At 34.0% G+C, this 14413-nt stretch overlaps 1 protein-coding gene across 1 annotated transcript; it reads right to left on the bottom strand.

The window, feature by feature from the left end:
* Positions 1-8961: 8961 nt before the first annotated feature.
* On the bottom strand, positions 8962-12211 carry LOC131040156 (pentatricopeptide repeat-containing protein At1g11290, chloroplastic). Its single transcript, XM_057973008.2, has one exon. It carries the CDS (start codon positions 11769-11771, stop codon positions 9585-9587), a length of 2187 nt encoding a protein of 728 aa, XP_057828991.2. The 5' UTR covers positions 11772-12211; the 3' UTR covers positions 8962-9584.
* Between the last annotated feature and the right edge of the window lie 2202 nt (positions 12212-14413).

Below are 14413 nucleotides of genomic sequence, written 5' to 3'. Positions count from 1 at the left end.
CTTTGCCAAAATCCTTTGTGTTACAACAAACAAACATACATAAGCCCTCATAAAATCATATCTTGATGATAAAACCCAAACCCACACTCGAAACCTTGGCAAGAGAAGAAACCCTAACTGAAATATCCCTTGCGATATCGTTGCAAATCATGGTAATAATGATATGTCATATAATAGTGTCCACCAAAAAATTGTAACCAAAACAAGAATAAATTCATATTAGCTAGTAAAATATATTGTCATCTTTGATGTGAGATTTACAGGGAGGAAAATAATTTATGTTGTAGTTGTGAAAATCCTAAATCGGATTGAACCAGGGATGAAAGTGTCGCTCTATGTCGCTCAGATTTTCGTGCCCTGTACCATTGCCATTAACATTGATCTCTAATATGTAAGGCTCTCCAGATTTAGTTCCTAAAAATTATGAATCTCGGTTTGCTAGTCCTGCAGTTATATGCACCCAGATGGTTTGTTTAAACGACGGCGGGAAGAGGATCAACTGGCACACACAAGAGAAAACCTGTGGAAAAAAGACATGTAATAGCTCGTGGACAACACTTGTCAGAAACGTTTAAGGAAACCTCCAACTTTTTTCGGGTGTGTCCATTCTGTCGGAATTCAAGGAAACCGATCCTGTCCAACTTTCCCGGGTGCGTGAGACATTTCAAGTGGGCATAGTTGTTCGAAATGTTTAAGGATCCAACTTTTCTAGGTGCGTCCATTCTGCCAGAATTTAAGGAAATCAATTCCGTCCAACTTCCCGAGCGCGTGAGACATTTCAGGTGGGCTATGCCCACGTTAAAATAGCCTATCAACTAATAATTTCTTCTGGCTGTTGGTTTGAGTACAGGGCAACTCTTTTGGTGGACTCTTTGTAAATTGTTATTGGGTATCTCTTAAATTAATATAATATTAAGATCGTTGACCTTTTGCAAAAAGAAAAAGAAATCTCTTGTAATGTGTTTATTTCACTTTATGGTATTTTACAAAACATTAAATTTTTTTTGCAACTTTGCACAAGTTGAGTCTAGATTCATAATTCATCACGAGAATACAAATATAAGTGACTAAATATATTTCAATTCATCAATAAATTTGGAGTTTGAGTTAAGAGAATGTTATGTGTGAGGAGTAGAGATTTTCCATCTCTAAAGGTGGTGAGTTTGATTAGACTCACTTCATGCATTTGAAGACATACAAGATTAGCTTTTATTATCATGCATATAAATGAAAAGCCTACATTAATTAAAATAGTCCACAATGTTTAGTATATATTTGACATGTGTACATGTCAACTTATAATTAGTCTTTTTTTCTCATAGGATCTAGGTATCTAGGGATATGGATATGCTAAACCATCATCTGAGATGTGGATATGTCAAACCATTACCCTTATATAAATCTACCCATTAATTTTATCTCAAACTTAATGAGTAAAAATAGATTAAACATGACACTACAAATAACACATTGAGTGGATGATATTGACCTATATATATAAATATTGGAGGGTATAGATGATAATGCATGAAATGAAAGATGACCCCTCATGGTTTGGCTACTGTACACTAGCTAACTATGAGGATCTACTTGTCTAGAGCCTTTCCATCACTATGCATTCAAAGTATTATTACCCAAAAATTAATTCAAATAGTCGTACGACTATCCATCAATAGTTTTTAAGAGAAACAAAGACTATGGAATATAATTCAACCACTCAAGGGAATTGAAATGTAATATGTAGCTATGATGAGGTCCAAACACAAGAAATATAGAGGCTTAAGTCATTCATCAAATGGGTTTAGCATAAATTACAATGACGTTAAATTCAACCACAAGGGGTTAAGGCCTATCTAAAATTATTTATTCAATTCTAAGGACATATGATGAGGACTCTATTAGGACCCTCGTATATGTGCTTGGTTTTGGAACAAATCTAGACTATTTTTTTAGGAAATAAAAATCTAGTTTCGATGTTGAGAAAGAGCATATTAATAGGGTCCTTATTTCTCCTAGGATTTTGAGTTTTCTATTGGAGTACTGGGAGAAGTGATGATCAAAATTACTAAATCTTGTAGTTAGCTCATAGTTTTTCACATAATCACCAAATCCAAAAACTAATTATTTTATGGTAAATTTTGTGGGTATGTTGTGGTGTATAAGTATTTTCCTTCATCATCTTATCCTCAAAATATAGTGAATAGGTGCAGTAGATCAAGTATGAAGGATCCTTTGTCACTTCATGAAATTCCACTAATAATAATGCTTTGCCAAAAATCTCTTTGTCCATACCCGAGGAATGTAAAGTTCTAGAGAAAGAAAAGGAAAAGACAGCCAAGTTTACCATAGGATAAGGAAGGGTTAATTTTATTGGACTATTTGAAGGATATTTTTTCCCTTGAAATGGAAATGGAAAATAAAGAGGCGGATCATAATGTTTAGAAGGGTTGATGTGATAATCTCTAGAGAAGTTGCATTAAGCATTAAACTTTATCTTATTTTACAGACCCAAGATAGGGAGACTCAATATTTGAGAGTTTAAGAGATGTTGGAAGGGAGGGGGTTCACACTCAAGTTGATTATTGTGTTCCTTCCCTGGAAGTTTTTTTTCAATCTTGAAGATCAATCCTCCATCTTCAGGTAATGAGAAAAGAAAATTGTAGGATATAAACACTGGTGAAGTAATTTTTTTTCCAAATGATGGATATTTAAAATTGGGACCTTATTTTTTGGTGAATAGACCAACTTATTAGGGTGAACTACATTTTTGCATTTTTACAAAACATAATCTAGTGCTAGTTATATTACCCAAGCATTATTTTATTAAAAATTTAAATTAAATTATTTTTCATAATAAATAATGCATGGTTAGAGCCTAGTAACCTAAAGTCTATAATATTAGAAATTGAAATCATACTAACCATTTATATGACATTCCCTCTTCTTTTGAGTTCATATCTCCATTAATTCCCACTTGCTTTTGGGCCTTATTCACTATGAAATTAAAACTTGGCAAGATTTGTCACTTAGAAAGTGTATATGGGTAAGATTTGTCACTTAGAAAGTGTATATGGGTAACTGCAATAGGTTGGGTTCATATTTAGGGGAAATGTCAGACTTAAAAATATTTTAACAAACCCCTTTCATAGGTTCAGGCTTTTGAACACAAATTTGTACTTGTGTGAAATGGGTACTCAAATTGATTTTTAAAATGAGCACCCATTTTATTTTTTAAATTGGATACTGGTTTTGATTTTAAAATGAGCACTCATCTTTTCTTAAAAAAACTGTAATGGATACTCATGTCATATTAAAATGAGTACCCATTTCTAATTACATCATATTCTTGCTCTTTTTAGAATGGGTACACAATTTGGAGCATGTATTTCGTAAAATTTGAAATTTGAGATCCATAGATTTATTTATTTATTTTAGGTTTGGAGACCCAACCCTTAACCCTAGACCTGCAAGTACAATGCCATGAAAATAACGACAAAATAATTGACTTTAGCAATATGACTGATGACTTTTAATGATTTTTTTGAGAACATTAAAATCCATTATAAATGGTGATTCTAGCTTTCAAATATATATATATATATAATTGGACTTGTTTTTTTATTTATTAATCTATTTATGTGGAAATTGGTCCATAAACTTGAAATGTGAGGTAGTTGTATTTTTTTAATAACTTTTTTTTAAATATATATTTTTTCAAAATTTTCTACAATTCATCAATATAGACAATAATTATTTACAAAATAAATTTATTTTTATCGTTTTATGATTAGTTTAGCTCAATTATGCTTGCCATACATGGGGGGTTTTAGAAATAGCAATTAAGGCCAATGCAAAAATTAGATTTTTATTTATTTTTTATAAATAAGTATCTTCATCAATTTTGAATATAATACACATCTTTTTTCAAAAGAAATCAGAAAAATATTTTTGTTTTAGGACAAATTATGTGTGCTAAACAAGTACATGGTATGGTCCTAAATAGACGACTTATAGAAAGTGGTTTTTGACAAGGCTATACAAAATTAATTTGTATCATATGAGTATTAGACTAAATTAAATATTTGAAAAGTAGAATCAAAGTTTGATATTTCATATTATTAGACTTTTTAAGATTTTATGTGCAAGTGCTTCAAATTTTTAGTCCACCTATGAAAAACATTGATTTTCAAGAAAAACACTTTCACTTTTTGGCTAGAAAGTGGACCCAACTTCTTACACCTATCCATATAATACATCTATTACTTTATCTTTAAGTCTTTCTTGTCTAAATATATGAAGAAATAAATCTCCATTTTCCACCATTGATTTCCTATTTATTTTGATGATTTTGATTTCATTTCAAGAAGTAACATAAAACATTCCATTGAAAATTTTTGCCCATACTAGAATTTATTTGGATTGACCAATTGTTGATTTATTTCAATCAATAAATAATTCAAGAATCCAAAATAAATTTTATGCTAGGTAAATATTTTAAATAGAAAATTATTATTATCTCTTAGAATAAATGAGAATAATTTGATCAATAGAGACATGTAAGATGCAAATTCATTTGTATTTTAGAATCTTATTTTTATGGCATGACATTTTTGAAAGGTTCAACACACATGTTCTCTAACATTTCTCTGATAGTATATATTTGTGCTTGGTAATGAGACATCCCACCCCTTGACTATGCAAGTATCATGAAAGAAGTACATTGGGGCCAATGTCCCCAAACCCTATGAGGGAGCATTGCGGCTCAACTGTATTATTGAATTTTTCTCAAGCCACTGGAATATTATCAAAAAGTAAAAGAATATATAAGGAAGCTATGCCTACCGACTATATGAATATTATCGACTAATAATTCATATCATTTATAGTTAGTCCAAGTAAATTACTTTTCTATATTAAAAAGTTAAAAAAGGGAAATTTTTACAATGGTAATTAATGCACTTAGACAATATATACTAGAGTTCACTAGTATTTTATACAAATTGCTAGTAATGTGTATAAAATTATAAGAAAAAATAATATTTACTTAAAAAAAAGAAAAATTCACCTTGAAAATTGATGAATTTAAGTAGGATTCGTTCGGTTTGTATACAAATGTTTAGGTGCCTTTTCTTAAATTTATCATTACAATTAAGAGGATAAGGGAATTCTCTCCTTATTCTTTGTTCCCATATAAGGAGGGAATTTTGTCTCAATTTCCATATATTTAGAAATGAGAGATAATTCTTCTTTCAAAAACAATTATAAATTCCATGAAATCTATTGACTTAAAAGTGAAAGTGAAAAAATGGAGAATGATTAGAAAGGAAATTCATTTAAGGAGGTAGAGTATTGTAGTCAAATGACAAAAGGGCTCTCTAGGGCTTTGTGGCTTAAATCATGTTTTTTTTAATGTTATGATTGCAAAAACTACAAATTTTGGATATAAATGGAGAAATTCAATTTCTAGGATATAACTTGTTTATTTTTTGTCAAAATAAATATTTTCAAATATCAGGTACTATCTACAAGAGTGCTAATTGTGTAGATCTCTTTGAGTGCCTCAATTTAAAAAAAATAACAAACCCAATCAACCTCTCAAATCAAAATTTTTGGCCTCTAGAAGTTTGTATAGGAAACATAAAAGTTGGAAGATGCATAAAAAGAGTTGTAAAGAAGAGTAAAACCTATTGACTAACGTATGATATAAAAGGGGATTACACCTCACACTCTGGATCAACTTAACACAAGCACAAATCAACCTCCTTTATGATGTAAAAATCTCAACAACTTTCGTAGTGCCACATCAAACCTCCATGAATCCACAAATAGAGCTTCCATGATGCCAAAGTAGACCTCCATGATACCACAAACAAAGATTAACACTCACAAAGAAACACTTAGTAATGGAGTTATATACATTCAAACCTATCATCTAATCCGATAAACTCTAATAGCATGTGAAAATGAAGCTAGAAAAATTGGGAACAAAAACTAGTATTACAAATCAACTAATACTCAAGAGGTCGGTCAAATTTATGTAGTTTATTAATCAAGTGATGAGTACATAAATAATTTGAGAGATAGCCACCTCTCTAACTAACTCACCACCTAAACAAGATTAACTTAAGTAAAATAAAAACCATAAATGAAGGTAAAACAAGAATTTTGCACCAACCACAATGCCACTTGTCACTTTGCAATTTGACTTGTGAGTGTATCTTTGTGCAAATTGTGTTTTTTGACCACCCACACCACTTTTTTCAGAAAATGACCTTTTAATGATGACTTGCTTATATATATATATATATATATATATATATATATATATATATATATATATATATATATATATATATATATATATATATATATAACTTCTTTATTTTTTAATCTTCGAGTTAGGTGTAATATGAATCATACTTTCATTCCATCCACAACACCTCAATATGTGGTAGATCAAACTAGCTTTCATGCTTTCATTGACATTTTGTTACTTTCAACACTTAATGCAAAATTACACATATCAAGATTAAAATTGCACTTTGATGTTTTCTAACCCCTCATAATACCATTTTTGGATTTACAATTTTTTTTGGTTTAGACTCCTATTTTGGCATCATATCAAGCACCAAAAAGTTCTCATCATTAGTGACAAGATGAAATTGATTAGAATTTAAAATAAACAAAAGCAAGCATGGGGCATAAGGATTTCTGAATGAAGAGTTAGCCAAGAAAATAATTAACACTTTCATACAAATATATATTGAATAAAAATAAAATTGTATAGGTACAACAAGTTAGGGAGAAAGAACGAGGGAACAAGAACCAAGGAGCAAGAATTGAGGAAATAGGAATTAGGGAGTGAGAGCAATGAAAATAACAAGGAATAGGAAGCAAGACTGAGAGAATAAAGAACATGAAGTGAAAGTGAGGGAAAAAGTGAATAAATACTAAGAGAGCAAGAACGAGGGAGGAAAGAACTTGGAGTGAGAGTAAAGGAAATAGTGACTGAAAACTAGGAAGTGAACAAGGGACTAAGAAATTAAGAAAAAAAAAGAGCAAGGAGCATATACATATAGTTAGATTAAGAGAACAACGAAGCAAGGTCAAACAAAATAGAACAGGAGTTTGAAAGTAAGTGAAAAGAGAATGAGAGTGAAAGTGAGATTAAGGAAGAAGAGGGCATCTTCACCATCCCAATCCGAAATGGAGAGTTACAAAGAAATTGCAAAAGAAACCCATAGAATGTTGGAATCATGAGATGCCAATACTTGCTATCCTAGCTAAGCAGCTCAAATTCAAGCTTTAAAATTTGATACTCTTGAATCCATTTAACACACAATGTAAGTTATTACTACCAAGCAACATCTTCTCATAGCATAAAACTGATTTTTTTAATGTTTTTATACAATTAAAAACTTTTGCTAGGGTCAATCTCCCACCTTTAGAATTGTAATTTTGAGGCATTGAACCAAATTTAAATGTTTAGTAGCCATGTCAATAAAGAATTGAACAGATAAATTTCGACATAATAAACAAATGGAATGCAAGATGCTTAACGTGTTTCTCAATAATTATAATGGTCTCCAAAATGAATTCAAACAAATTGGTCACTATCGACATCTTAAAATTATGTGAAACTTTATGTGCTTAATCATTCTTAAAATGAGAGGATTCGAATCTGTCTCAGACGATAGTCTTCTCAAAGATTCATGAATATGTTGCATACAACATAGGATTTGAGATCTTCCTGTAATATTTATCAAAGGAAGCATATCAGACCTGCTATATCCATAATAACTTTCTTTGAATTTTATTGAAAACAAATATCACCAACAATTACATCTGAGCTTGTTCAGGAGAATTAGAGTACTGATTAAAACAATGGCATGGAATTTTTACTTAAGAAATTTAAGCTTTTTTGGAAATTTGAACTTACAAAGCTTTAATCTACATCTATTATGCCTTTGCCATAGGATGCCCAAACCATTGTCAGGAACACTATCTACTTAGAAGCAGGTAGGATGAGTTATCCTGGTTTTCAATAGCCTTCGGAGAAGGGAAGATTTGCAGAAGAGAAAATATGTCAACCGAACTTTAAACTCTGAGCCTCACCAATTCAAAAATTAAAAGAAATTAAAAGAAAAACATGAGTTGTAAATCAAATATTGTAAACTGGTAATATCTTAATAGCAGTCTCCGAGTTTTTGGTATGGGGAGATGTCCGTACATAGGATTGCAAAAGTTTTCTCAAATTTTAAGATCAGCAGGATGAATGGTTATAAAAACAACTTAAACAAACAAAATGTAGCTGAAATTTTAAAAAGAAAATAGAATGTGCTTAATTTGCAATGACAAACTTCACTCTTTTAAGTTCCTTAAGGGGTTTTAAAAAAAATCCTTGAATCTATTTTTGTAGGGCCAAATGGACCAGGCTATGCAGTTCTGGAAAAGGGGGACGCCCCCTCCAAATACCCAAGTCCCTGGGACGTTAGGGGCATCACTTGGACTATAATTTTGTTATTTTTTCAAAAATTATCTTCAAAATAGGTGTATACTGTGCACTCATTGTTCAACAACTATTGATTCTGGCGTACCCATTTTCCTACCAATCAATAAACTATTGAAGGCTAAATTAATTAACAAGCAAAATGATTTGATCATATCTGACTAAAGTTTACTAATATCGTTAATATTGGTGTGCGATGCTGTGGCAGTAAAACTGGTCGTTTGTTATTCCTGAGAGAGAGCTCTTATTGGACACATAAACAGTGTCAGTAGAATCAAGCTACCATAAAGTAGAATGAGAAAATCCACATCTGGTCGATCTCTGCAAATTGTTTAAAAAATCAGATACTGTAGGGGACGATGTTTAATGTTAAGTGATTTTTTCCCCCTCATTTTCAGAATTTTCCTCTAGCATTCCACCAGACCTTTCCTAACAGGCTTAATACCATGCTCTATTTTGTAATGTGTTATATACATCAAGTCATGTTCACAGCTAATAATAAATATCAACGATGAAGAAATTATTGCAGACCGGACCACCAAACAACATTCTCTGCTTGGTACCTCAGACCATAGTTATGCCCCGACTCCTAGCCCTAGAAGCTGACAAAATTTTAAGCTTGTCATTCAAGCTAATGGTCGTTAACATTGACCTCACTGGGATTGGATGGAGCAATCACATAAGTGCAAACCCTTTTGCCAAGTATCCGGAGTGAGGCCACCAACTTTGAACTGTTTTCATGGTTGGTGATTCCTCTTGTGAGTAGGTTTAGTTCCCAGGTCAGCACTAGCAGAAAGCCTGGACTTTGGATACCTGTATACTCCTATTGAAAAATTCTTTAGTTGAGCTCTGAAATTGGGTATCAAAATATGAGTGAGCTGGCAATTGAGATCCATACCTCGGTAGCTCAAAATATAGATTACCATCGCAAATAATCAACAGAAGAACGTCAATTTTTTTGCTTTAATGTTTTTAAGGTGAAATTCTCGTCTCCATGGCCACTATTCTGTGCTAATCCATGTAGGATTCAGCAACATGCCTTGAGAAATCTGAAGAAATTGACAATTCTTAACTTTTATGCACTGAGGATGAATTCCTGCTCTTCATCCACATCACGAAGCAGGTCTTGATGGTTTGGCACATACCCTGCCACTTTCAATTGACCATGCAAGGTCTCCAACATTGTCCATATATTTTTCCATTCAGGATGAGATCTATCTCCATGGACAAACGAATGAACTCTGTTCTTTACTTCAATCCAGCTGCATCCCGGATTCTTTTTCAATCCTTTGTCCCTCATCATTGTTCTCATCTTTGCTACACCATCCCATCGGCCAGCTTCCGCATAGATGTGTGACATAAGTACATAATAGCTAGCATTTCCAGGGTCTAACTGGAAAAGGTGTTCTGCTGCATATTCTCCTAAGTTAACATTACAATGCATTCTGCATGCACCAAGCAAAGCTCCCCATACACCACAAGTAGGTTCTACGGGCATTTTCTTAATCACATCGTGCGCCTCATCCAGGTGTCCAGAACGGCCGAAAAGGTCAACCATGCATGCATAGTGCTCCGCCCTGGGTGTGATTTGATAATCTCTAGTCATGCTATCAAAATATTTGCAGCCTTCATCCACTAAACCTGCATGGCCACAAGTGGACAGAACAGCCATGAAAGTGATATAATCAGGCTTCACACCTGATTGTTCCATTTGATGGAGCAGTGTCAGGGCATCTTGTGCATTGCCATGCATGCCATATCCCAAAATGATGGCATTCCAAGACACTGCATCTCTTCTAAACATTTTGTCAAATACTCGGCGTGCAATATCTATGCTCCCACATTTAGCATACATGCTTATGAGAGAACTTTCCACAAAATCGTCTATCATGAAGTCACTTTTGATTAGATATCCATGAATCTCTTTGCCTTGTTGCAGAGCTGCCGAATGGGCACATGATGAAAGAATGCTAGCAAAGGAGACAGAGTTAGGTTTGACACCTGAAAATTGCATCTCACGAAAGAGTGCCAACGCAGTATCACCATATCCTCCTTGAGTATATCCCAAAATCAATGCATTCCAAGAAACCACGTCTCTGTCTCTTACAGGTATATCCTCAAAAACTTTGTGTGCACACTTCGTCTGCCCACACTTGACATACATGTCTATAAGTGCACTGCATACATACAAATTTGACTCTAGTCCTCTTTTGATAACATTATCATGAATTACCTGGCCTCCTCTCAAATTCTTTAAATGGCCGAATGCAGGCAAAACACTTGAAATGGTAAGCGGGTTTGGTTTCATTCCATTACAATGCATCTGGTAAAAGAATTTCAACGCTTCATCAGCATTTCCATTCTGGGCACACCCTGCAATTATAGCAGTCCACAAGACTACATCTTTTTGAGACATCTTGTCAAACAACTGGCATGCATCCTCCAAATTGCCACATTTGGCATACATATCTATCAGAGAACACGATACAAAATTATCCGCTTCAAATCCATACTTGACAACAACGCTATGGATTTCCTTACCGTGATCCAGGGCCTCCAATCGTGTGCATGCAGGCAGAATGCTGGACACAGTGACGACACAAGGTTTAACATCTGCGATCAGCATCATTGTACCAAACAATTCCAAAGCCTCCTTGGCGAACCCATTCTGTACACACCCAGCAATCATGGCAGTCCAGGAGACAACGTTTCTCTGAGGCATTTTATCAAACACTTGACGTGCAACCTCAACATTCCCACATTTAAGATACATATCAACAATTGCAGTCCCTACAAATACATTATCTTCAAATCCAAATCTCACAACCTTCTCATGAATTTCCTTGCCCTGTTGCAGAGCTCCTAGGCTAGCACACGCCTTAAGAACAATCGGAAAAGTCATGTTATCAGGCACTACACCTGCAGCTTGCATTTGGTTATAAATCTCAATAGCTTCCTCCAAATTACCATTTTCAACATGTGCTCTGATCATGGCATTCCAAGAAACAGAATTTTTTTCGGGGATTTTGTTGAACACCAGGAATGCATCCACAAGGCTTCCACAACTGGCATACGAATTCAGAAGCTTACTTCCCCAGAAATCATTCTGTTCAACTCCAGTTATGATCATGTGGGCATGAAGCTGCCTACATTCTATCAGGCTTTTAGTGTTCATACATGCCTGCAGCATATTCCTGTAGGTAGTGATAGTATTAGACTCGTTTTTGGTACATTGATGAATAAGTCTGTCCACCCACTTCATCTTGTTGTGAGCCACTGTGTGTCAGTAAAACAGCAAAATCATCCATGAGGAAGCCTACGCTCAAGTTCTGTCTATGTGCTCCTCACTATTTTTCAAGACGGTAAATATACCTAGTAACTTGAATTACTTTTCTTCCAAATAGCTGTTTTTCAATGTTTCTTTCTTCGATTCAAATTCTGATCTTCCATGAGCATTCTGCGATAAAACATGGGAAGCAATAACGATCACATCAATATTTTTTCAACTTGTATTTCATCTCTGTATATTCGTCTCCGCCATAGCCCACCGACGGCAAAACTTGTGGCAATCATGACCATCGCCCTCGTCGTCATTTGTAGAAAAAATCATTGGACACCTGCATATTATTTTGTAAACGTAAATTTACCTGTTTTGTTCATTTCTTACACAAAATCTAGTCCAGGCTTAAACAACACTAAAAATTTAATTGAGGGATTTCATAGTATAGGGTTATTTTGTTTGATATCATTTCATGGAAAATAGCTGTTATATAACAAATAGGTCTAGAATAAAGTTATTTCTAGTGCTTTTGTTGTTTTTTAGGGCTTTGAGGGTTTTGAGCGATGAGAAAGTCAGGTGGGGGTTCTAGAGGGCTTTCCATCCTTCGCTAAAGGTTCTAAAAATGGTAAAAGACTAAAGTCATGGGGTGCGAGCTAGCATTCTGGAAAAATCCCTAGTTTCCTTGCCTTACAATCTTGGCTCCTTTGTAGAGGAAGATCTGACTTCATATATGGATGAGTTGCTAGGCAAAAGACTTCGTTAGATGGATCTTGATAAGGAGTTGAATGATCTGGAAGCTTTATGCATGGATGGTCTTGAGGTGGATGTTCCAAACAAACTAATGAACACAACTATAGCTGAATTAAAGCTTTCATTGGTAGGTAAGTTTCTTGCCTTTCAACCTAATATAGATTAGGTTAGGAGTTGGGTTGATTCGTTGTGGAAGTTAAAAGGAAGTGTTAAGATTAGTGCTAGGGCCAATGAATTGTTCCTTTTTAGCTTTGTCACTCAAGAGGACTTAGTTACTTGCTGCTTATGGGCGGTCCTGGGATTTTCAGTAACAATGTAAGGAATTTTTTTTATCTCTCAGCAAGTGGAAGCTAGGGTTTGATCCCACTACGAATTTGGGTTTGGTTGCTCCCACTTGGATCCATCTTCTTTGTTTTCCTTTGGAATTTTGGAATCTTTGGATTTTCAAGGGGATAGCTAACTATTTTAGACATCTATTAGTTGTTGATAAAGTTACTTTGTAGAAGTCTCGTCTTATCTCCACTAGTGTATGTGTTAATGTGGTTGTTAACTCGATCCTCTCTACTAGTGTTACTTTAAAATTGAAGTATGGTAGATGGAACCAACCTATTGAGTATAAGAATGCCAATGCATTCTATCAAACATGTAATAGATATGGTCACTTAAAAGTAATAATTGTTGAAAGTAGTTGTCAAGGGAAAATCCATCATTGATGATAAACGCTTCAAAGGACCCTTAACTCAAAGTCCTAGTAATTTGGAACTAGGAGATCATCAACAAAGGAAAAATGTTCCCTTGTCTAGTGAGATGAAGCAATGCGAGGAGGGAGAGATTATAGAGGATCAATAGGTGGTTAAAAGTCCTTTAGAAGGTTATAAAGGTAAAGAAGGTGAAGTGAATATGAATAATAAGAAGGGAAAGGGACAAGATTTGCAAAGTGAAAAATAATGATAAATTGGTAGATTTACCTAATCTAGATATATCTGATCAAGGTGGAAACAAAAGATAATAAGGAAGTTGTGAATCAGAATGATCCAAATGATGCACTTCCAAAGACACATAATGGTAATAAGGAAGGAGTGAATCAAAATTATGCAGATGATGTGTTCTAAAGGCACAAAGCCTGACAAAGATTAAAGCTTTAATGATTCTCATCCTAGGAGGAGAATCTTACTTCACAAGGAGAACCAAATTTAATATCTTAGAGTGAATCTATAAAATGAGTTATAGAGTTGTTGGAAGAGGAGAAGTTAGAGGTGAAGGTCCCTAAGTTAGATGTTGGTTTCAAAGACTTAAAGGACTACCTTACCTTGCTTGGTTTTGCCTCTACTCCCTCTTTGACAAAACCAAAGAAGGTCAATGAGGATGATGATTTAAAGGAAGAATGGACAAAGGTTGGAGGGAAACAAAAAAAGACAAAGAAGGAAAATGTAGGGGAAGAGGGTAAACTAGGTTGCCCTTTTTAGAGAGAAACTAGAAACATGGTTGCAACAAAAGAAGTAGAAAGTGAAAGGAAGATAGTGTTAGATGGCCTCTTTAAATCCAAGAAGAAAAAAAAGTACTTCAAATGAGAGGTCTCCCTTTTTAGCACTTTGGGAAGTGTCGAGTCTTTTACTTAGTTGTTTTTGTTGTTAGTATGGAGATTCTTTCATGGAATACTAGAGATCCAAATAGCTCTTTTAAATAACACATTTTGAAGAGTAATGTAATGAATCAAAAAGTAGATATTTTATTGTTACAAGAAACTAAAATAAAAAAGTGACTTTCAAAAACATTGTTAAAAAAAATAGGTCTAATACTGAAGGAGTCTTTGGAGGTTTAGCTACCCTTTGGAATCCTGTTAGATTTGATGGTATTAAAGGGCTTTTATTCAA

Source organism: Cryptomeria japonica, chromosome 11, assembly GCF_030272615.1.
Source record: "Cryptomeria japonica chromosome 11, Sugi_1.0, whole genome shotgun sequence".
NCBI classification, from domain to species: domain Eukaryota; kingdom Viridiplantae; phylum Streptophyta; class Pinopsida; order Cupressales; family Cupressaceae; genus Cryptomeria; species Cryptomeria japonica.
The sequence above is the reverse complement of the archived record's forward strand: the minus strand, read 5'-3'. Positions and strand labels throughout refer to the sequence as shown.